The 11513-nt window shown below is 44.3% G+C and overlaps 1 protein-coding gene across 1 annotated transcript in view; it reads right to left on the bottom strand.

Annotated features, from left to right (window-relative positions):
- SARC_01497 (splicing factor 3B subunit 3) overlaps positions 1-11513 on the bottom strand; it is a gene marked incomplete at its 5' end in the record, with an annotated part of 16092 nt that overhangs the window by 953 nt on the left and 3626 nt on the right. Inside the window, 13 exons of the mRNA XM_014304792.1 lie at positions 135-383; positions 1030-1156; positions 1694-1878; positions 2546-2671; positions 3854-3932; positions 4511-4638; positions 5015-5130; positions 5328-5609; positions 5977-6244; positions 7760-7993; positions 8378-8587; positions 9329-9501; positions 10146-10284. Coding sequence (XP_014160267.1) covers positions 135-383; positions 1030-1156; positions 1694-1878; positions 2546-2671; positions 3854-3932; positions 4511-4638; positions 5015-5130; positions 5328-5609; positions 5977-6244; positions 7760-7993; positions 8378-8587; positions 9329-9501; positions 10146-10284 — 2316 coding nt within the window. The remainder of the gene's footprint in view (positions 1-134; positions 384-1029; positions 1157-1693; positions 1879-2545; positions 2672-3853; positions 3933-4510; positions 4639-5014; positions 5131-5327; positions 5610-5976; positions 6245-7759; positions 7994-8377; positions 8588-9328; positions 9502-10145; positions 10285-11513) is intronic.

Genomic DNA, 11513 nt, shown 5'->3' with positions numbered 1-11513 from the left:
TACGTACATACATACATACTACATACATACATACATACATACATATACATACATATATATATATATATATATATATATATATATATATGCGTGTGTATGTATGTGTGTGTATGTGTGTAGACAATTCTACAAACCTTCTTGGGCTGATAGTATGATCTGAATGACAAGTGGTCCCTGCCACACAACGGCGGCATGTTCTGCTGCATGTACATCTCCATGTGTTGGAAGAACTCGAGATCCTCTTTGCTCTGGAATGGCGCAAGTATACCCATACCCCCTGACAGCGTTGTGTATACCACACACTCGTGTCCGTCGGCCACCAAATCGCACTTCTGGAGCGTCTTGATTGTCTCTCCGATATAGAATTGCGCCACACATTCAACCTGTGATTGGGAGTTTAAGTATCGGTAAGTACCTACAATTTAGACCTGATACATAAGCGATAAACCAAGTTTTGGTTTTACCACTGGTACTTGATAGCAACGAAATGGCGGCAAGACTACTGCATAATCTATGATTTGGGGGTAAGGCTAAGATTGTGAGTTCAAACTACTAAAAAATCTGATTTGGAGGTACGATAATCCATGATTTGGGGATAAGACTAAACAATCTCAGCCTTGGGAGGTAAGATCAACTATGATTTGGGGGTAAGACTCCTAAATAAATCTCGGGCTTGGAGTTAAGATAATCTATAATTTGGGGGTAAGACTACTAAATAATCTTAAAGATTCGGGAGTTTAAAGCACTTAATAATCTCAGATATGGAGTTACGATGACGAAGGATTTGGGAGCAATCTAAGATCGGGAGTTCAAATTACTTAATAATCTAATATTTAAAGTTAAGTCTTATTGTTAAACTAAATTTAGAGTTGAGGTTTGTCGATATGTGCTGCTTCTACTAAAACTGCACACAAGAAGCAGATATCTAATCTAGAATGCAAGTATGTTAGATACATGGGGTTAGCTTATAGTAGTACAGATAGCTCTGAGCCGTTCATTAGCACATGTCGGTGGCCTGGTGTCACTCACCTTCTGTGGAGCGCCTCCTAGCAACCCACGCTGCCAGATGACTTTAGTGCCCGATGGATCGTCATCAATATCATCCACCGCACCCGACGGCAGTCGCAGGAGATACACATTGCCAAATTTATCAGCCCTGGTGTGAGAGAGTGGACATGAGTGGACAGGAGTGAATGTGGAGTAATGAAGAGCAATGGGGGAGTATGGGGGTACGAACACCATCAACCCATGTAAGCCCAGTGTACTATTTACTCACCATATATTGAACCAACATGCACCTCTGGATAGCGGAGTCGGCCAGAGTTAGAATGGCGTGAACTAGAACGATAGGTGTGCATGGAATGACACAAAAGCGTACGTCAAGTGTTAACCGTCCTAGCACGGAGAACGTACGAGTTGAAAAGAGCGTATCAGTCTAGGCCCACGATATCGTTCAACGGTTCACACCTCACAGATGCACCTGCCCTATCCAAATTCGGACTTGGGGTTTAACACCCAGTCAGTGGCAACCGGACGGGAAGTAGACGAATCGCCATGTGAGACAGTGCCAAATCCCCCGTACACCCACTGTTATATCTACCCTCCACAAAGCCGTACCCGTGCATGTATATCCGATATCTCGCTCGGAAGACTACCGATAGACACACGTGCATGCGCAGTCAAGCAACCTTACCCGCATATAGTATCGTAGTCTAAAACACAGCCGGTGGTCACCCACCGGGGGAGGGTATCGTCTGCGAAGATGACCATGAAGTTCTGGTCCGACTTATACTTGAGGAAATGCCATGATTCCTGCACATCGCTTACGTAGATGCGTGAGCCCAGCGCCATGACACTCACTATGTTATTTGGCACGTGCTGCGTGGGAACGGGGAAAGGAAATTGATAGGGGTTAGTAGTAGTTGGCAGCAAGACGATCACATGGACACCAATAGCTAAGCCGAAGTTGAAATAGAGAGGCGCAACTAGAGCTCACAGCCAACCCCACACACTCACCATTATGGCAGTCACTGATATATTTGCTTGTCACTTATTAGTACGAGGAACTAAGAAGGTGGCATTATGTGCACATGGTGTGTAAGGCGCATCCAAGCAGACAGCAAGTACGTGCATGTAAGTAGTCATAGAGACAAATACGATGCGCCTGGTAGATAGCGCTACCAGTATAACCCATGAACCCTAAAACAGTAGGTAAGGACTGATCCGTAACAACAACGATTTGACTTCACTTTCCATCAGAAACGTGCAGCACGGGTTAAAAAGAGAAACTGAATTGTTGAGTGTACTTACAAAAGGCATGTTACCAAGGTAACGAATGAGTGCAGTGTATGTTGAAGGTGGATGATACTATAAAAATAGAAGGATATCGTACGTGGGAGACTTGCGCCACACACGCCAGATATTTCTACATCCAAAGAGTGCGCACCTTGAAACTACCGACGAATTGGGTAATGGAATCATATCAAGCAATATGATAATCTATGTTGATTGGCATTTCATATGGGATTGATGACTCCGTACATACCTTATTCTCGCATTTGCGCAGCAGTTTTCGCTTCCCCATATCGTATATACGTAACAAACGGCCCACACTGACCAGCACGCGTCCCTGGAACGCACACATCGCCCCCGGAACATCGTCAAGAGCCGTCTGTGTGAATGTGAGACGATAAAATAAAACGTAAAGATTGGTGAATATACGTATATGCGGCAAGTATATCCGATTGCTCTATGTTAAGGGTTTTAGAGTTTTAGAATTTAGGGTCTTAGAATTTATGGTTTAGGGTTTAAATCATACTGTATAAGTGAATGGGTGTGTATAAGATATATGCCCGAGTGTATGTAATGTGTGTGTGCTACCATACGGCGATAGGGAATGGGCAAGTGTAGAGTTTGATACGCGCGTGGATCCAATGCGTGTGTGTGTTTGTACCATATTCACAGCGCAAATGTGTGAAAAGTGTCAGGTTTGTGCGTGTTTTTCCTTATTTTCTTGGATATTGATGCTCTGGGAAGGCGATAAAAGAAACCACGTTTTCGATTGTGTGGTGCAAAATGTTTAAAGCTATTCCGTGCGCAGCTACGTGTACGGACCAGACCAGTACAAAATAACTTAACGTTAATGACACACGGAGAGAGTACAGGAAACGAATAGTCAGGACATCACCGGGACAACAAAGGCAAATAGTCGCTGAAATGAAAACTAGTATAACCCACGTATGCTCTTGCCAACCTATTCGACACGTCTTTGGTTTGTAGGTAACCAGCTATCAAAGTAATGTTCAGTGGCGTCTACATGGGGTCTGCACAGATGTGGTTCTTGTTGTCTGTGTCTACTTGACAAACGAAAAGGATTTAAAGCAGAGCATGCGTGTGTGTGCATTACGAGAATAAACATATCATAGTGCACATATACGCTTGTGTGCGTGCACAGGTGTGTGTGCACAGGTGTGTGTGTGATACACGGAACGCAGAACAGGGATACCAATCTAGATGCATGCAGCAACAGACTATTACATCAGGCGCCTCCCACAAGCAAATGTATATGGGTTTCTTGGTAGCAAGTTACAATATACTGAAGAGAAGAACGTACCTTCCCAGATGCGTGTATGCCAGAGATGCGACAGCAACTGTACTTTACGCTCGATTAAACCACCGCACTTGAAACTCCTTGTACCGCACGATGTTTTGCTTCTCCACAACTTGTATTCACTTCCATATGGTTGCTGGTACCGGTACTTCGTACACAGCGAACTACCAGGCATAACTACGAAAGTCACATCAGTACACACAACAGCCAACAGTAACAACAGGTCAACAGTGCCGACGATACCTTATGAAGTAGAACGAACTGTTTAGTCGCACTGTCGATCTTGAATGAGTATATAAACGCAGCGTCGCACGATCGGGGTCTGTGTGGGAGTGTACCGAAATGGGTAAGCCAATACAAACAATCGAATGCGAATGGGTTGGCAAGTTTCGTCGGCGGTGACTAGCGTCAGGCAAACACACTGCTAGCCCACATGGATTGGCAGTACCGGACATTCCTTTAGCTGTCTGCTAGTAAAACGCATACAGTGTATGACAATCTATTCGGGACCGTGCGTTGCTGCTCTTTTGACACTTAACGTATTCCCGAACGGTTTCCTTACAGTGTGGGATACCTATCTGGTCCAGTCAAAAAAAAAAAGGGCTGTCAAACATCCGATGCAGCAAAATAGCTGGATACACAGACATACACTTGCCACACACGTGACACTACAACCCACGTGACGCTACAACGCACGTACGGCACTGCACAGACCAACGAGCGCTTCGCAGACATACAATTGCATACCTGTCGGTGAAACCAGTCTCTATACTGAACAGCTGCCACAAGACGCTACTTACTACTCCCATGCCAACATGCGTGTAAGTGAAATGACAACGTACTTCTAGATGCTTTGTTACACGTGCACGTGCATCTCTGCCGTATACCACAGACACTTACGCGAGCTTGAGGTTGACGGCGGTGCCCACCAGTACATAGACGTCGTCGCCCCTGTCGTGAAAGGTGGCGGTGACCATGCTCACGGCACTCTCGTTATCGTCGAACAGATGCGTAGCAACCGTTTCATTCTGCGGGTGCAATAGAGACAGGGACGGGTGTACTTGGGCTTAGCACTGGCACGCCATGCGCCGTAGTCCCTAGTCGATGGCTAGACATGCGTGCATGAACGAGGCATGCTTGGTAGAGAAACTGCTTGACAACGGATGTGATGATGTACCACGAAAACAAACAGTTGGCACTACGCAAATACATTAGTATCGAGATGGAAGCCCCGATATATCTAGCTACAGCTGACGGACAGGCATCCAGTAGCAGAATCGCAAGCCTCGCCGGAAGTGTAAACTTGGTTTTATTTTGCACAGACAATGCCAGAAAACCAACACATGAAACAGTAAACTTGTTGTCTTTTTACTTCACAGACAAGGCTAGCTATCAAATACATACCGTTTCAGCATCAACGGCTCTTAGCATAGATGCCCATATACCGGCACCTGGTCTGGGTTCTCCAAATATATCCGCAGGCAAATCTTCCTCGGCCTCGCCGTCTACTTCCATACCACCTACAAGCACGCGTAGTCAGGTTCATGGGCTTATTTTAGAATCATTTGGTTGTTCGATCTCTTCAACCCCGGTCATTCATACAATCAACACAAATACTTACGTACATATGCACGCTCCGCAACTACGTACAATACATACAAGTACAACATATGTATGCGATATAAAACTCATCCCGCACGCACGAAACGCCGCATACCGTTTATTTGCGCCTTAGCCTTTTCCTTCGCGCTCTGCGTCAGGCAGTTGTGGTCAGTCTCTATCACCAACACAGTGTTACTCTGCCTGTGCACACACAGTTTCCTGGGTGTGTACGACAGCTGTGCTGCTTGTTGATTAAAAACAGCGCCCAGTTTCTCCGTGGCAATGATTCTGAGTGTGTTGCCCGCTATAGCGACTATACCCTCGGGACATTGCTCGGAGGTGAATGAGGTCGCGTGCTCTAATGCTTCGTATGTCAGAGGTGTCTGGATGAGACGGCCTGTGGGGGATGGGATGAAAGGCAGTACATATTGGAATAAGGATAGAGATAATATACAGAGTAGGCATGCAAACATCTATGCGAAGTCGGATTTTCATCCGTGCGTGGAAATACACACACACACACATATATATAAATATATATATATATATATATATGTATATGTATATATATACTATATATATATATATGTCTATATAAGAAAGATGCTTCAGGCGTATGTATGTCTTGTGTTCAACACTACAATCACAGATAACGAACAATCTGATATAGTTACAATGTCAACCAGTACAAAATGTACGAGTGGGTGTACATACGCGCAATAACATGGCAGGTCCCCATCAGCCACACGCACACGCACACACACCTTGATAAGGGTAACTCAACCAATTCCTACTGGACAGGGACAAGACGGCATCCTTCCCCTGGGTCTTCACCCTGAACATCTTGACCTCTTTTGACCCCAGATACCTCAGTCGATTGTCAGAAATCTGTCCCGTTATTGGATCAATAACGGTACGCATCATCACACCGTTCGTTAGACCGATGTTCAAGTACAGTGTACTGGTGTCGCCAGAGTCAGACCCGTCCTCCATGGCCACCATGCACAGAGACGACGGTGTCACGGGCAGCACCTACGCAAGTGTACGAGAGAGGTTAGATTGTGTTCTTGTTGAGATGAAATACACACTATTTATTGAGCACAATAGGGGGTAGTATGTGTACATACTAAGATAGAGTACACACACTGTTTGTTGAGTACACATGTGTATATAGATTCATATTCAGTTTTGTGCACACCCACTATATATTCAGACACAAGTGTGACTGGAAGGACCTGTGCGTGATCGACTACACGTGGCACTCGCATACACGGTTGTACCTCGTCTGTGCTGTTTGAGGACGGTTCACGAATACCATCACAAAGATATTTGTTTATCTGTCTCATTCCCAGGTGGTCGTTTGTACGGGAACTTAGAAAACATGCATACACGCACATGCGAAGAGCTGAAGCCACATGCATATCCCAAAATATAAAAGATATCACAAACAAACAGTACACACAGGACACAAATAGTAAACATCAGTGTGTGAGGCAGTCCTCTATATCTATCCGCAAACCCATGTCTAACAGTCCCAATGTCATAAACTGCAGACTATAAGCAACGACGCTGTACACATATCGAAGGTAAACTTGCATGCATATACACTCACATGCATCCATAGACACACATGTATGCAACTACACCCACGTACATACAACTACCCCCACAGGTATGCATATACACCCACATGCATACATATACACCCACATGCACACATGTACAATCACACGCATGCAACTACATCTACACTCAGATGTATACATATAATCACATGCTTGCAACTGCATCTACATGCATAGATTTACACCGACATGCATACAAATACACCCACATGCATACATATACCCCCACATGTACGCCTATACACCCACATGTATACATATACGCCTACAGATATCCATATAAACCCACATACATGCACATACACCCACAGACATGCATATATACCCACATGCATACATATACACCAACATGCATGCATATACACCCACATGCATGCAAATACACCCACATGCATACATATACATCCACATATATACATATACACCCATATACATGCGTATACATCCACATGCATACATTTACACCAACAGGTATCCATATACACCCACAGGCATGCATATTTACCCACATGTATACATATACACCAACATGCATGCATATACACCCACATGCATGCAATTACACCCACATGCATACATACACATCCACATATATATATATATACCCACCCACATGCACATACACCTATATACATGCATATACACCCATGTGCATGTAACTACACCCACATGCATGAAACTACGGGGGAGGACGCACAATCTCACTTTTCCCGGCGCACTTATGTTCTTGTATACTTTATTGCGCAAGACAACCTCCAAGAAGCATGTAGCTTTCTCGAACAGACCTCACTACAACTCCCAGCCATCCTTATAGCACCCTTCCAACGATCTCATACAATATTTATAGGTATGCATATCTGCATATACACACAAATTCATGCAAATACACCATGTTGCCTCAACACACATCACACAAGCCTACCTGTATACTCAATTGGGTAAGGCAATCCTCGGGATCCAATGAGACTATCCGCACAGACCTGTCTGCAAGCCCCACCGCCACAAAGCGACACCGCTGACGCCCATCTGGTACTTCACCAATAGCTATGCTCTGCACATCGCTGTCCATAGGCATACGCTCGGTGTATTCGTTCAGCTGTCCTGCTGCATCCAGCTCAAAGTATACTAGCTCTTGGTTTGATAGGGATATAACCACCTATGAGATGTATGTGAGCGAGCGAATGTGAGTGTTTAGAAAACCGATTGTGTATATGGGTAAGTTAATACGCATGCGTAAAAATAACGAGGTCACGGACTACAGGAAGGTATGAGCATTGATCTAATTGTGGGTATATTTAACCCAGACCCTCAATATATATATATATATAGTTTTATTAGTAACACATGGATATTGCATGTATAGCCTTCTACTACCACGTATACATTGCATGTATAGCCTTCTACTACCACGTATACATTGCATGTATAGCCTTCTACTACCACGTATACATTGCATGCATAGCCTTCTACTACCACGTATACATTGCATGCATAGCCTTCTACTACCACGTATACATTGCATGTGTATCCACAGACACACCTGCCGGATATTTACAGCCGCGCGTGTGATGGTCGCACGCCCGGGACACTTCCACTCGTTGATACGCTTGTCTGCCCTGATATGGCGGATACCATCTGGATGCACATGCAGCAATGAGTCATCGCCCAATCCAGACGCGTACACGGTAGGGCTGGTGCCTAAGAACCCACTGTCGACCACTTCCTCGACTGTGTCGCCGATAGAAAGCACCTGGGAGCGTACGGTGAGGACATAGGGGTAAGCTATGAGGACAAGTGAACCGCCTGTTACCAGTCCAACTGCTCTGTACACAAGTACCACTAAGTACTGGTACATAGTACCAAGTACCGGTAAATAGTACCAAGTACTGGTAAATGCATAGTGAGACTGGTTAAAGGAATTCACTGGGTACTGCCAGCCGTACCTTGTCGCCGATAGAAAGCACTCGTGAGCGTCTGCAAAGGTAAAGCGAGGGCATTGTTCACATTGTATGCATGTGATATAGACAGATGACACACATAACACTAATCCGAGAGAATGCACTGCAGAATGACTAGAGGCGTGTGCGAACTGACTCGTTTACATGCGGTTTCTTCACGCAAATTACAGTCATTAGAGGATTAGTATTTGAACTATATCAGGTGTGTCATAGCGACCGAAGAATTTCATAAGGAGAACTGTATAGTAAGGTTACATGGACCATGTGTACACCTCAGTCCTTCTAAGAGTGTATATATCCAGATATTTTTTTTTGCCTGCAAGTGTCTAAACAAACATATATATATATGAAGCGGCAGAACGAGAATAGAGAATATACTCATCGGTTACCACAGCAATATACAATCAGTATCGTATGTGTAAATATATACAATCCATACCGTCTGTAAAAATGTACACAACCAATACCGTATGTGCATCAACACACACGTACAATCAGCCTTATTTATGCAAGTCACGGCAAACCCCACCTACCAGCGTAGCATTGTTGAAGGACACAACGATATACGAGTCGTATTCGTCGTTCCTGTTGCGCTTGACAGTCCACACGGCATTGGGATTGCCCGGCAATTCACTGACGGCCATTTCAGTCACCTCCAGCCCGTGCCTGAACTGCCGAAGAGTTGACCTAGACCCTCGTCCGCACGCTGCATGTATGTGTGGGTGTAGGTACAGATATCCCTAGGTGTTAGCACCGTGTATACTGTTGCATATTGGATGTATGTGTTAGGACAGATATCAATAGATGTGAGCCAGAATATGTGTTTGCATGCGTGTTAGTATGGGGTTCTTTTTTTTATTAAGTCGTTCTGAAACCGTTTCAATCTCCTCCGACCCGTGCTGGACTTGCCGTAGTGTTAACAGAACCGCGTCCAGCGACTGACTGTGTACGAAACTATATAACGATATAATGTTGTGTATGCATATTTATCAATATATAATTGTAGACATAAAGATACACGCAGGTATGACCTAGTGGACGTGGCAAATACATTACGTGAGAGTACGTTTGTGTGTACGTATGGTAATACCGACATTCCTCGCCCATACACATTCTGCCGCAGGGTAACCCAAGGATCGATTACTTGTAAATCTATCAGGGACTGATAAAAACTAAACCTGACCTACAGCCACACACTCCCATAGTATTTGGGCTCATCCACCTCATCGTTACGCACGGACATGCGAGTCTACCATACAACACATACGCGGAGCTTGGGGTGATACTTCCATCCCGCAGACGCAATAGTATTCAACGGCTAACAAGGTGAGCACCGCGACATCCCCATACCTGCAAAGAACTTGGGCGTGTCGGAATCGGCGCCTTCAAGCTTAGCTATTTCGCAGTCCATGATAGGCGAGAACGACTCCAATTCGTCTACGGGTACCAGACACATCAGCTCACGCGGTTGGAATGTGGGCCAGGTCTCCTATTTGCACATGGAAAATTGGGTAACAAACGTAAGGTTTCGGATACCAAAAATGGGATACAGCGCGATATGTTTAACATATCAACGAGCTTGGTTGGTAAGTAGGCCGGGTGTCCAGCATACATACACAGCAATCCCGGTGAATAGTAAGGACCTAAGTACTAAAGTGGAATGGAACATCACATGTAACGTATATGTAACATATCCACCCGCCTGGCTAATGGGTTGGCCTGGAGTCCCAATAAAACCAAGTTGATTGGAGCAATCGTCAGAGCTCCGATTCAGATGTGTGCATGGCCCAAAACAGTTGTAGCCTGTCGTAATAATAAGTATATCTTTGTGGCCAGAGTGTGTGACCTTGAAGGCCTAAAGGTGGGTCTTCGGGATTATAATTTAAAGATAGTTTACAACTGGTCGACAGCAGCAGATGCACATAGGCTGCATGTTCGTTTCAGACATGCATGTGGCCATGTGCGCGTAGATAGCAAGCCATGCGTTTAGCGGCTCTTGCACTTATTTTTATGCACTCGCAAAGTACGGCGTGTGCTTCTGTGCGTGAAGTGTACACGTACGAATTTGAGCTCTCTGTAAGCACAGGCAGACACAGTAGATAGGGGTCGGTGTATTATATAGATTCGTCGATTTCTGTGGATTTGGGGTGTGCCCATATATAAAATAATATCAATGATCGACAGATACCTTAGCGCATAACTTGCATATGTTATAATATGTATATGTATATGTATATGAATATGAATATGAATATGAATATGAATATGAATATGAATATATATATATGTGTGTGTGTGTGGTGTGTGTGTTACGTTTATTTATATGTATGTGTATGTATTGTTTATTATATATATTATTTATATATATATATGTGTGTGTGTGCGTGTGTGTATTTGTGAATGTGTGCGTGCGTGTGTGTGTGCACGCTCACACATATAATAGTTTGCCCCTCGATCGTATATAGGCTTCGCTTCAATACCATCGCCCAGCTACACAATCTGGAATAGCAAGTGCTACTTACACTCATATTAAAACACAACCCAATGAAAACCACACACTCAGCACAAGTCAATTGGTATTACACATGTTATATGTGACAAATAGACACTCAATGGAAATGCCAATCAATGCAGCTCACACTATATATATATATATATATATATAGTAGACAAACTAAACCACTACTAATGACTATTAGTACGACCCGAAACGGACTA

The sequence above is a fragment of the Sphaeroforma arctica genome (assembly GCF_001186125.1).
Source record: "Sphaeroforma arctica JP610 unplaced genomic scaffold supercont1.59, whole genome shotgun sequence".
Lineage (NCBI taxonomy): Eukaryota > Ichthyosporea > Ichthyophonida > Sphaeroforma > Sphaeroforma arctica.
The sequence above is the reverse complement of the archived record's forward strand: the minus strand, read 5'-3'. Positions and strand labels throughout refer to the sequence as shown.